The sequence below is a fragment of the Melanaphis sacchari genome, unplaced genomic scaffold, assembly GCF_002803265.2.
Source record: "Melanaphis sacchari strain LSU unplaced genomic scaffold, SCAv2.0 Contig0_pilon_pilon, whole genome shotgun sequence".
Classification (NCBI taxonomy): Eukaryota; Metazoa; Arthropoda; class Insecta; order Hemiptera; family Aphididae; genus Melanaphis; species Melanaphis sacchari.
In genome coordinates, this window is record NW_020270366.1 from 16938361 (window position 1) to 16952741 (window position 14381).

General features: G+C 24.8%; 1 protein-coding gene across 1 annotated transcript; it reads left to right on the forward strand.

The window, feature by feature from the left end:
* The first annotated feature begins 44 nt into the window (after window positions 1-44).
* Window positions 45-7445, forward strand: LOC112593008 (leukocyte receptor cluster member 8 homolog). Its single transcript, XM_025337214.1, has 14 exons — window positions 45-507; window positions 1921-2011; window positions 2310-2370; window positions 2456-2519; window positions 2582-2752; window positions 3583-3967; window positions 4024-4167; window positions 4376-4540; window positions 4728-4868; window positions 5017-5278; window positions 5367-5501; window positions 5564-5777; window positions 5856-6063; window positions 6529-7445. Exons 2-14 carry the CDS (start codon window positions 1923-1925, stop codon window positions 6683-6685), a joined length of 2196 nt encoding a protein of 731 aa, XP_025192999.1. The 5' UTR covers window positions 45-507; window positions 1921-1922; the 3' UTR covers window positions 6686-7445.
* Window positions 7446-14381: the final 6936 nt, after the last annotated feature.

Below are 14381 nucleotides of genomic sequence, written 5' to 3' on the forward strand. Positions count from 1 at the left end.
CTCCAAGTTCATTGGTTGATTGTATTGAGTAAGGAGTGATTATTAAAATGTCGGAATTTTTCCATTTCTATTGGCCTTTTACTTATTACTATTTAGTATTTACTTTTTGTGTTTTAGTGAGTGTCGTCAATAGGGTGCTCGTCAGTGCCTGTCACTCCTCTGGTTTGCTTGAAATCTGACTCATTGATTAGTGAACAGTGAACATAAAACATTATTCTACTCCTCGTTAAATTACAACATTACAGTGCGCTTTATTATTTCTATTACTAATACTTATTGGTATTGAAAATAATTTGATTACACTAGCTGTGTTATAAATCGCTTTGATATTTTAACATCACTTAATATTTTATCATTGTCTACTTTTGTTTTTAATTTAGTTTGTCATTGTCAAAGATTAATAAACGACCCGAATATCATTCTGGTTGTTTTTTTTTTAATCTCGACTCGATTTTTTTTTTTTTTAATACACCTACCTACGAAATTAAATATTTTACCGCAGCGAAGGTTCGTACATATTTTTCTAAAATATTTTAAGTAATCTGTGATATTAGTTTTAACATTCAACGCTTGTCAGAATGTATATAGGTATATATATATATATATTATGAGCAGAGAAAAATTATAGATTTTAAAATAAAACATTTTTATTTTGTCAATGACCTACTTAATGATAATCTAGAATCTAGTTTCTGTGGATATTAGTGAATGTGCATTTATTATTTCTGCTAAAGTATTAAAGAATACTTAAGTACCTTTGTCGTTCATGGGTATAAAACAATGTTCATCTTTAATTAATCATGGATTCTCTAATGGCTATTTAAATATTTTATTATTAAGTAGGTACATATAGAATTTTGAATTTCCATAAAAATTAATTTGTAATTTGAAAAATATTTACTAAAATAATAAATGAATATTTTTTTGGTCACTAGTTAGGTTTAGGTATCAGATCTACCTACCTATTATTTATTTTATCCCTCAAATATTTGTAAGACTGAAATAAAAAAATATATTAGAGACTGCTAAGATTTTTTTTATTAATTACCTATTGAAAAAAAATTAAACAATTGTTCTTTTCAGCACGCATATTTTAACAACCAATTAACTAGTGACAAAATTCTTGATTCTGTTTTCCTAATCTGAACTACCTATTTCTTTTTTTTTAGGTTTAAATATATTTTTTATAGACAGGTACATATTTTACTATAAATTATTATAGACAAGTTATTATACATGTATATTATTGTTATGTAAAAATTCATTGATTCATGTATCAACACAGAAATTAAAATGTGATGTATATAATATTGTATTTTTTGAATCTATAAGTACTTAAAATAAAAAAAAATACAATAGTAAGCTATAAAGTGATGAACATTGTTACGACCTATTTCTGAACGTCTTGGATATGCCTAACTGTTTGCCAAGCTCTTCTGACAGCCTCCATTGTATAATATGATTTTATTATTAAGAGTAGAGGTTGTTGCAACTTAGTGTACATTGTGGAATTTGTCATGAATATGATGCATAAACATTTTAAAACATTTAAGTACCTAGAAATAACTATTTATAATAAAAGACATGAATTTAGTACTTACATTCATTACGCAATGAAATACATAGCTAATACTTTTGTGTATGTTTTTGACATAAAAGAAATTAGCAGGCATACACAGATCTAATTTTAAATTGTCTTCTATTTCAATCTTAGCTAATTATCTTAAACATTTAATATTTTAATAGACAAATTTATATTTGTAATTAAATAAATCAGTACTAAATAATTCTGTTTATGATAACGAATTTAATGGTCAGTTATTTGCGCTGGTGTACAATAACCGAAAATTGCAATTTAAATTATAGGTGCATTATACATAAATATTTTATTGTTAATTAAATTTATCATATTAATTCTAGTTATGGCTGATCAAAATCAAAATCCAGGAACTCCTGGTTCTAGTAATCAATATCCAAACTGGCCTCAACCCATGAACTGGTCTTATGGAAAGTAAGTATTTCATGATCGAAATATAAATAACATTAATGTATTAATACTTATTGATTTAAATTAAAAAATAATGGTCAAAAATATACTCTTAACAAAATACTTTGATTCTTACTAATTATCATAAAATAAATGAGAAAAATCAATTAAAATTAAAAAAAATTATCATTATCACAGATAATATATAAAAACATTGGTGTTTTTAAATAGCTATGATCACAACTGTAAAACCAACAGTATTAAGTGAATTATTTATTATAATATATGTATTAAATATTAATGTTTAATTTTCTTTTTGTAGTTATACGGGACCTCAAATGTATAATATGAATGCGTTTTATGCTGCACAATGCTATAATCAGGTATGACTTAAATTATACTGTAAACCATTATTATCCTTTTATTCTTATTCTTGCATAAGTACATCATTTTGTTTATATTTTTTAGCAAGGATTTCAAAGTTTTCCCACTCAATCTTTAAATTTTAATTTTAAACCATTTGTTCATGGAGGTAAAGTATTAATTCTAATATTAGTTTTTATATTTAATATAATTAAATATATATTTTTTTAGGCACATTAGAAACTGCAACTGTTTCACAGGAAAATTCTCCTCCTTTACCAAATGGACCAGCTCCTTCACAACCTCCTCCACCTCAATTCGATAGTGATGATTTAGATAAACTTCCACCTTTACCACCTGGTTCTCCACCACCCGTTCCTGGAATATGTGATGTACCCCTACGTAAGTTTTAGTTAAATTTATTATTAGTTTTTTACAACATACAATCTTAATTTTAAATTTCATTAGTTTTGTATGTGTTGTAATATAATTGTTTAAAAATGTATTTATGCAACTAAGTATATATGCAGCACTATGTTTAAATTCTTTATTAAGTATGTTCTATTTAATACAAAAGTAGCAATTCATTACAAATCATAGTGCATCATAACCAATATCACTGGGACAAAACTGTGTTTTGCATTAAATCTAGAATGCACTAAATTAAATATCATATAATTTTATTGGCATGTTCTAATATACTATATACCTATGGTTATTTTTTAATTACCTATCTAACTATACATATAAGTAAAATATGCTTATGGTATAGTGGTAATATCAATATTATTAATTCTAATAGATGCATGTATTATTTTTACAATGATGAAGATTTTTTTTTGTGTGTGCGTTAGAAAATATATTTAAAAAGATACTTTGATAATAAGCATTCCCATCTTTTTTCATGGGAAACTGAATCCACTTAGTAAATAATTTCTTATCTAATTTTAGAATGTCAAATTAATAAATTCCAAGTAGGTACTTATTTTAATATTTGGGAAAATAGAAATTTTTTAATAAAAATAATTTTCTCATTTAATTGTATTTAAAAACAAATAATTATATATACTTTAAATTTCCAACAAATTATTATATTAGTATAATTTACATAACATTCTTGAGCTTTTTTTTTTAATTATTTAAAAAAAAATTTAATTTTAAATTTATTTGTCTACACATATAAATAAAAAATACACTATTTTATTAAATTAAATTATCAACTATGTTTTTAGCACCTCAACCAAATATGTCATCTTTACCTCCCATGCCTCAAACTAAAAATGGCAGAAAAAAATGGAGAAAAAAACAACGTAACTTAATGGAAGCAGCTATGGCTAACCAATCTGCACAAATTGCCCCACCTGTATATCCTATAATAAATTATGTTCCTCCTGTTCCTATTACACAACCCCCTCCTACTCCAAAACAAACTATACCAAATTCTTTATTTTCATTTACTCCTATAGTTCCCAGCAAACCACCACCACCACCTCAACAACCGATACCACCACAACAACCAGTACCACCACAACAACCGATACCATCTAAAGAAATTCAATCTATTCAAAAAAAGCAGAATACCTTTGATTTGCCAGATAATTGTCCATCTAGTTTGAGGTAATTAAAAAAAAAAATTTTAGTTAAAATAATATTAAGTTTTTTGTTTTTTTTAGAGATTATATAAAAAGATGTCAAGATAAATGTGTTAATAAAATAGACAGAGATAGAATGGATATAATTTTAAAAGGAAAATTGACCAATGCAAATCATGATGGGTCACTGTGGATTAAAGACTGGGCTAAAGAACCAATGCCAATGTATGTATTTCTTTACATAAATTTTTATAGCTAAAAATTTTTATGTTATTTTGATTTTATATTTGTTTATTTTTTTAAATACAAATTCTAAAATTGATGGGTAATTGTTTTGTATGAATTAAAAAAATCAAATTCATTAAGTTAATTGATTTTTTTTTTTATGTTATAACATAATTTATGTGAATTGAAATATGTTTTCTGTTTAAAGGTTATTAAGTGAAAATATTACAATAAACCAAAACCCAGAAAATGGTAAAAATAAAAACTCAATCATCAAAATTGCATTCAAAAAATCTACAAACAACTATGTCAATTGCTACTTTACTTCAAAATTCAAATCTTGTTTGTCTCCTTCATCAAATAGTTCTAATGAGTAAGTATTTTAATCTTTTAGTTCTACAAATTTGTTTTAAACTTGTGAAATTTGTTGAAGTATTTTTGAAATATTTATATTGTGTTTCAATTGTCTATTCACAAACATAATATTTTAAAGAATATGTATCAGAGTCAATATAAGTTATAATAGTATTTAAAGTATGTATTATTTTTTTTTTCATTAGATCTAATACTGATGTTATTAAAAAGAAAAACAGTCCACTACGCGAAAATAAAAGACAAAATAGTGATGACTTTATTCCTCTTAATGTCAATAGTGATGAAAGTAATAGCAAAAAAAGTAAATATGCTAGTAAGAATAAAAAGTAAGCAACTATTTTTCTTATTTTAATTTTATCATAGTTTGTTCAAGATTAAAATTAGCAATTAAATTATTATTTGTGTATTATTTTAATTTCATTAGATTAATGATTTATATTAATAGTATATTCCCATTAAATGGTTTTTTTTTAGATTATATAATGAAGATGCTCATATTTATCAACAATATGGTTCAATAAATAATAAACCAAGTTATGATAAACATTTGTTAACTAAGCGTGCTGCACGTTTTTCATCCCAGGGAAGCCCCAAAAAAAAGTCTCGTCAAATAATAAAAAATGATTATCACACTCAAAAGTTATCTTCTATGGATGATGAAGAGTTTCATATAGACTCTTGTCATATTGTGGGAACATGTGTTGATTTAGAAAAAAAATATTTAAGATTGACTGCAGTTAGTTGTATTTTTTAATTATTATATTTATTTTATTAATTATATTTAAAGTATACATTTTTATTAACTATAATTAAAAATTTAATAGGCACCAGATGCTGAAGCTGTAAGACCGCTAAGGGTTTTGGTAAATTCATTACAACATGTTAAGTCGAAATGGATGAGTAATAACGACTATGTTTTTGCATGTGATCAATTAAAATCAATTAGACAAGACTTGACAGTAAGAAATTAAACATTATTGTTTTTGCTCTTTTCTTATCAGGAAATTATAATTGAATATAGGTGCAAGGTATTAGAGATCCATTTACAGTTGAAGTATATGAAACACATGCTAGGATAGCTTTAGAAAAAAGCGATATGGGAGAATTCAATCAATGTCAGACTCAATTGTGTGATTTGTATGAGGAATTAAAAGATAATTCTACTGCTCAAAAAAATAGAAATGAATTTCTCTGTTATAGTATATTATATTGTATATACACAAGAGCTTTATGTGGTAAGTAATAGTTTACAATTTTATTAATTATTGTACTATAACTGTTGTAAATTAAAGAAAATAATTTGTATTTTGCAGAATTAAATAATGTTTTATTGTGTATTAAAGAGTCAAAAATTAAAGACAAGAGTGTAGATTTTGCATTGAAAGTCAAAGATGCGTGGTGGTTAGGAAACCATATTCAGTTATTTTCTTTGTACAAAGTAGCTCCTAAAATGGCTTCATACTTAATGGATATGTTTCTGGCTAGAGAACGCAATAACTTCTATTTGGCTATTGCCAAGTCGTATGTATACAAACAATTTATCATTCATAATAACATTATTTTTCAGGGTATTACATAATTTGTACAGGTATTAATTTTTTATGTTTTTATCAGTACATTGTTATTTCAATTAAACATTTGAATAACTTTTACTTTTTATTTTTTCTGAGTCAAGATAATGGTGATATGTTTTTTTTAGACTACTTAAAATAATTTATTATCAATTAATGATAATTATGCTTATTTAAATACTTATAAATTAAGTTTCAAAAACTAATGTTTATTTATTATTTTGATTAAAGTTTTTGTTTTAATAATTCTATTAAAATTATAAATGTCCTTGTTTTGAAATCATGTTCATATTAGAATATGTATTCAATTCAAGTTCAGTTCTAGTTTTATTTATATATATGTATGTATTTAGATTAATATTTCATTCTTTAGTGAATAATTATTTTTAAAGACAATTTTATTATGATATAACAGTTACCGTCCGACTATTCCAATCTCGACTATTCAAGATCAAATGGCATTCGATAAGCGTGAGGATTGTTTGGCTTTTCTTAAGGCTGCAGGCGCTGTATTTACTTCCAATAACGAAAACATCGACTGCAAAGCAAGCTGCGGTTCGACCGAAGCTTGACTTTCAGATGGTTTCGTTCTCGTGTCTACATAATCACATATGTATATGTATATATAACTAATATATGAAAGTCTTCGTTGATTTGTCGTCATAGAAAAAAACCACGATGGGCCACAAATTAAAATTCTACTTCTATATATATATCTAACTACATCTATAAAATTATTTTATGAATCAAAAATAAGTTAGGTATGTCAGTCATGGAGACTAACATATGTTTTTCAACACAATTTATTCCAATGGACCACTTTGTGCAAAAAAATGTTAACCATATTTTTGGGCAATTCAGCTTCGTTTTCTACGTCCATCTCTCTCTCTATTTTTTTTTTTTTTTTTTTGTATTGTCGATTGTGTCTGGCCTTTATTATTCTGATGGCTACAAAATGTTATGAAGAAATCACAGATATTTTTTGTATTTACACCCGATTGTTAAAGTATGAATCACGAGTAAGTAACAGATGTCCCAAATACTCCATGAAAATTCAATTTACTTGCAACTGAGAAAAAAAATACTTGCTCAATGAATATATGCAGTCACTTGTGCCAAATCTTGAGTTAGGTAAGTAGGTGCTCTGTTGCTGAATTTTGTGAAAATCCTACCTGTGTATTATGGAAGAAGTATAGCAGACACCAATTCAATGTGGATCAATTTTAAAAAGGACCAACTGGAAAATTCATATCAATTAACTATACATTTTTTGTGTGTAATTTGAACATACAAAACATTTAGTCTAAATAATTTTTTCTTATATTTAATTACTCAATTCATATTAATATGATCATTGAATTTGCATTGACATGTAAAAAAAAATGTACATTTAATTGTAAAATATGAGTCTTCATTCAAGGATCATTCAAAATGGGTATACATTTCATAGTGATTTATTGCAAATACTATTTATAAGTAAGTGTAATCTATAAAGTATATGTGCATATTTAAATAATTTTATTCATAGGTTGTTTTTTTTTTTTTAGTATTAAATACAAGATGACGGTCCAACTTCATTATTGATTTAACATAATAAATTTAAGGAGAATATCTTTTAATCATACACATGGACTAAGGCATTTATATTTTTTTAATAGGTAAGAATTTCATTAAACAGTAAAATTATATAGATTCTCCTTATTACTAAGTACTTAACAGTAATTACTAATTTATCATAGTAATTTTTAATAGTTAGTAATAAACATTAACTAAATTTTAGTTAAATATGCAATAGGATATTACAATTTTTAAGTCACAAATATACAAAATTATATTATGTCAGATATTTTAAAAAATCCAATAATTATACCTATTAAAATTTTGAGCCTTTTAATTTCTAATATTTAGTATATATAAATTATTTATTGTATAATTTTTTTTTTTTTTTACAGGATACAATTTGTGCATAAGGTTGAGTAATTTTACCAAAATTTTATCAGTATTCAATTCTAATAGGATAATTAGTTCTGGTCCAGTTAATTATGTGAATAATATACTATTCAGACTCGTGGTTTATTTTTATTTTTTAGTTTATTATTTCTTCGACAAATTACAAGTCATTTACTATATTTATAAATAACTTATATATGCAGTTATTTTAAATTAATTATTATATTTTGTTGTAAATATATTTTAAAACAATAAATAAACATAAAATTTTAACTACTATTTTATTCTTTCATATTATTTTACTAAGTTTTTTGTTAGGTTTATTAAAAAAAATACTCAATAGAAAATGTATTATAATTTTTATTGTAATTTTATATTAAGTTCTAGTTAGCTATTTATCTGCTTGCTTTGATGCCCTTTGTATCTTATCAAAAATGAATTACTAGTGAAGTCGATCTTATTATTCAAATCTTAAAACGTGTTTAATACACGTAATTAAATAACTTATTTTAATTCTACTTAATATTTAAAAAATAGTGTTATGTTAAGATTTAGGTTACTTAATTATAATTATATTTCATATTCAGGTAAAATAAAATAGTTGCATTTTGACAAATTTCTCATCAATCACAGTCCAGTCAATACAATAGTTTATTAGTTATAAGTAGATTGAATAAATATTAATTTTCAACCATGAAATTTCGGATCAATCCCCCACTCTAATAGTGTTATGATCACAAGAACAAAAAAAAAAAATATATTGAAATGTGGGAATTCCAATAATATAACAAAAAAAAAATATGCTAGCAAAAATTTGAAAAATATTGAATATATTTTTGTTGTGTTTTAAAGATGGTACTAAGTTGAATCATCATTAATGACAAATGATGCATATTTTAGTTAACATGATTCAATGGTTTCAAATTTTAAAAAGTTATTTGAAATAATCTAATTTTATCATTTAGTTTTGCTAGCTAAATTTGTGCAAATATCTAATCAAATAATTATTGTTTGCTATTCAAATTTAAAATATTTACTAAAGCTTTGGTTTTGGATTACAGATTTTTGTATTACATTAGAATAATATAATCTATACTTGGGATCATTTAAACTTTCACCAGTTTCTTAAAAAACTAAAAAATTACATCAACTGCAACGTCATCTAGTGATAAGAGTGAGCGATAATTCGCCATTTCTGTTCACTAAAATTTATAATTGAGCCGGTTGATAGCGCTGCTTTTATCGTTCAGATTTGAAACTCAACGTTCAGTCATTCAAGGTGGTTGATTTAAACCTAAGTTCACGAATTTGATTACACTGATTACAGCAGAGCCGGCAAAGGAGGAAATTGCTCCCAGGAGCCGTAGTTTTTTTAAAAGTAAAGAGGCGTCTTTATTTGCGCTTAATATGTTACTTGGGACCCCGAAAACCAAATATGTTACAATTTTATAAATAATAAACAAAGAACACCAACACCACGGTGAACGATAACAAAATAAAACTATTTACCTTTTTTCATTTAAAATCTCTACAAAATTCGTTATAGTTTTATTGATCGTGTTTTGTACTGACTAAGACGACTAAGTACTGTGTATTACCATTGATAATAACACTTAGGTACTATATATAGTATTTATTATTATAATCAAAGATATTACGAACTACTACGATAAAATATTGAACCATGGGCTTATAAAATATATTTAATCGTATTATAAGGTCTATTTCAGAATTATGCATTTATAGTACAATCGGTGCCAAACAAATTAGTATAGCGATAACGGACTAAAAGAAATACCCCTTTCTCTATAGGTATTAGGATATTATTGTTAAATATAACTAAATATTTTTAAACTGATATTAATAATACTTATACTTATATAATATATACATATTAATAAGGCCCGGAACTTGATGACATAAAAATCTTTAAAAATACAGTCAAAAGAAGTATTAAAATTACTTTTAAACATCTAAAAATACCAAAACATAACATAGAAATTTCAAAAATTACATTTTTTTGATAATAAATCATCAAAAAATCATGGTTTTTACATTAATATTTTTTTAATTATTCATTTATTATTTTATTCATCTTAATTTAAACAATGCTAATATTTTTATACATTAAATATATATATGTTAACAAATACAGGGCCTAAATTAAATTTAAAATAGAGTTACAAAATAATGTTAGTTTTACAAAATAATTACAAAAAAAAAAATTGATATTTTTAGAAAATTAATTGAAGGATTGGGGTGTACAATACATTAGTTTTTTCAAATATTTAGTTTTGTCAAAATGAAAAAAAAATGTAAAAAATGCAAATATATCTAAAAAAAAAATGCATCATAATCACTAAAAAGATTACCAAAAAATGCCAAATTTAAATGGTTTCATTGAATTTTACATAATATAAACCACGTTTCTGTAAAAACAAGCTTCGTATACACATTAAGAAAAAGATGCAAATGCACCAAGTTCCGGGCCCTATGCCCCTATATATTACGTTTTATTTCCAAATACAGTCGAACTTCTTTAACTCGAAATCATCGATACCTCGAACTTTTTCTCCGGCCTCTAGAATTTCCTGTTTAAACAATGTAAAAAAATCTTATTTAATTCAAATATTTTCGTGGGTAACTTAAAGTTTTGAGTTTTATTAATATTTTAAAATTGTAATATTTTTCTCGTGTCCCTATGTATACATTTTAATATCGAAAATAAGGTCATTACTCATTAGTGTTATTGTTACCGATAAATAGCTTAAAACAATTCATTACAAATGCTGCGATCAACAGCAAAACTTAAACAAAAATAAATACCTTTTTGAAATAATTTTCTAACCTCATTTTTATTTATACATAGGTACATACCTCTTTAAAATTACATATACATAATTCATAAATAAATACAAAGTAAATATTTTTTATTACATTATTTTATTCATAATAAATATATAGGAATTAATATATTTTTACTGTTTTAAAAATTTTCAATTTGAATAACTCGAACTTTTTTCTGGTTCTTTCAACTTCGAGTTAACCAAGTTTGACTGTAATTTATTATTATTATTGTCATTATTAGCCTTGATCGTTTATTTTTAAACATTATGATAATGATAAAAAAACAAAATTGTGGGCAGCTATAGAAAATTCTTCGTGGTGTTTGGTAATATACTAATATGTTGTCCTATAGAGATTTATTCATGAAGAAAACAATTAGTAGATAAATCGTAAGGTGGATGGGGGGTGAGAAAAAATGTTGCCCCAGGTCGCTTAATTGTTTTTCACGGCTCTGGAATATAGTGATAAATAATCACTGATTATTATCAACAGACTAAAATATTGAGACATTGAAAAAAGCAATACGTCCGAGTATTATGTTATAAGTTATAACTCTGTGTTTAAAATGTTCAACACCAAAATTAACATTATATTAACTTTATAAATTTCACTAAACGTAGATAGATTATGAATTGATCTAGTACCTAACTTAAAGGTAAAAACATCATTATTTGTGTTAGTACATTTTTAGGGAGCTATGGCTCATAGCCTATGAGATTAAATTTATAAAGTAAGATGTACAATAGGTAATGTAGGTAATAAAATTATTTAAATAATGTCAAAACTAACTCAATAAAAAATTAAAAAAATATCGAATAGTCTCTTGTAATTGTTGTAACTTACGATTTTTTAAACTTTGTTTATTGTGTAAAAATGGTACCTACCTATTATGTATTAGTATTGTTTAGTAGGTATATTTTTCTTGAATAAAATGTACTATTTAGAATAAGATATGGTACATTTTAGCAACATTTTACTACACCAAATCAAAGTTTTAGCATCAAGGTTTTTTATTCGAATTTATAAAAATCTACTATTAAAAAAATCTGTAGAAGAGTATATTCTTGAAATAATCTCATATTTCTTTTGTAATCTGTGTACTATAAATTGTATAGTTCAAGCAGTCCAGCCGTTCAGCGAAAATGTTTTGATGGTCCAAGTATGTAATACTATGTAATAGTAGTAATCTAGAATCTAGTACCTAGTGGCTCCCTTTCAGAGTGAGTAAGGTTCCTCGGAAATCGTGTAGCTTTTCAAAAATATTTTGGTTTTCTATTTATGTATTTTTTTCACACTTTTTGCTGATTATACTACTAATAATAAAATTGTATATGAATTATTAATGCATGTACATTGAGACTCCAAACTAGGTATTGATTTTAGAATATACTAGTAGGTATACTATTTTTTATATTCTAAAATCAATGGTATCAGCCACTAGATAATTAAAATTATTAATAATAGTTAAGTGATCATATTCATATTTGTATTATACTTAGTTGTCTTTTAATAGGTATTTACATAGATAGTTAAAATTGTTTATTATCTTCCATAAATATATTTATACGTATTTTTTAATTTAAAATTATTGCTTAGACATAGTTTAAACCTTCGTTTAAGTAGGAATGTAGGATATCAATGATATTATTCATTACTTTTTTATTAATTATTTAAGACAACAATTTTTGAGTTTTGATAATAAGCAAATAAATCTCTGGATTTCTTCTTAAAAATAGTTCAAAATACCCCTACTTACATCATACTCATAATACACATGTATATATTATAATAATAATAGTATTCTTATAAGAAAAAATATGACGCTGTAACTTCATTAATCATTAGATACCTAATATAATTTATAAAAACATTATGATTTAATTATACAATCTTAATAACAATTTATTTAATATTCTTCTCTTCAAATTTATTACCTAATAACCAATAGGTGTTTGAACAATTGAAGCTTAATATAGTAAGTAGCTGGTATCTAATATTAACCTCGACAACAATTTTCCCAAAAAATTTTCTAATTTTTGCAGTTAAATTTCCCTGTCACTAATTACGGATATTGCATTTATAAGTATAAATCATAACATATTTAGGTAGGTACCAGGGACGTAGCCAGAATTTTGTTTCGGAGGGGGTCAAGTAAAAAAAAATAATGAGTAGGTTTAAAAATTCTTATTATTGAAGTAAAAATCAAATTATTGTAGCATCAAAATTCAAAAGTAATAATTATTGTTAGTAAATAATAATAAATAAAAAATAAATAAATAAATGTTAGTACAAATTATATTAATAATAATAATTTTTTAATTTTGTAATTATATCTAACACGTCTTCTGGTGAACGGATAAAAAAGTCAGCCTGTTAAACAGTCATTTCCAATTTGATTTCGAAGTAGTGTTTTTACTCTTTTTAAAGTAAAAAAAAAAAAAGAGAAAATTTAAATAAAAAAAATATAAATATATATATGTATAATATACATTGTATATATTTATATATTTGATTTATATTAAATTTTTTTTTACTAGTGTTTTAATAAAAGATAAAATTTAGTATCTAGTTATTTGATAAAGGACAACCATGATTATTATATTTACAAATTTATCTTATATTAGGTAGGTAGGTATTAATATTGTGTAAATTCTTATCTACGCAGACAAGCGGTTATTATGTGGTTTGGTTTGTATGAGAGTAATTTTTTCTATATATAAAAGTATAAAGGAAAATATTATTATCGATATCTCGTGGGGGGGGTCCGGAGGTCCGGACCCCATGGACCTCTCCCCTGGCTACGTCCCTGGTAAGTACTTATAATAATAACGTAACATTTAACTAACATGAAATTTAAAATGTTGAAAACTTTTTAATTCTTAATAAAAATATTTAAAAAAATATATAATTGATTAATTTTATTACACGTTTAGTATTTGAACAGGTAAAATATGATTTTTTATTGAATGTGTAAAAACATTTTTTGAAAATGAAAAAAAAAATATAAACCTAAAAAGTGCGCTATTTTGTAAAAGCAAATGCAGTGGGTACTACTGCACTAGCTCCGTTGTTTACTCGGAGTCTATAGGTTTAAAGTATAGTAATACGCATTTAATATAGATATGTGGATGTGTCGAATTGTAGAACGTAAATTACGTTTAGTGCTGCAATATATTAGGTAGGTAGGTACTAGGTAGGTATCGCAATAATAATTGGCATTACAGTAGACGCGGTGGGTTGTTTCATGTTTGTCATGTTATCATCAAAATGCTTATTATATCTATCCATTTTATTTTGTGTAGTGTGTCTGTACGATCGTAATCGGATCTTAGGCCTTTATATTTTTATATAACATTTATACGACGGAGACGACCGCCACCACACACTTCGATATGTTAATGTTAAATAATATTTTTATAATTATTACGTCGAGAACAGCTGATCAGGAAATCCCTTCCCTCGTCTCTATGT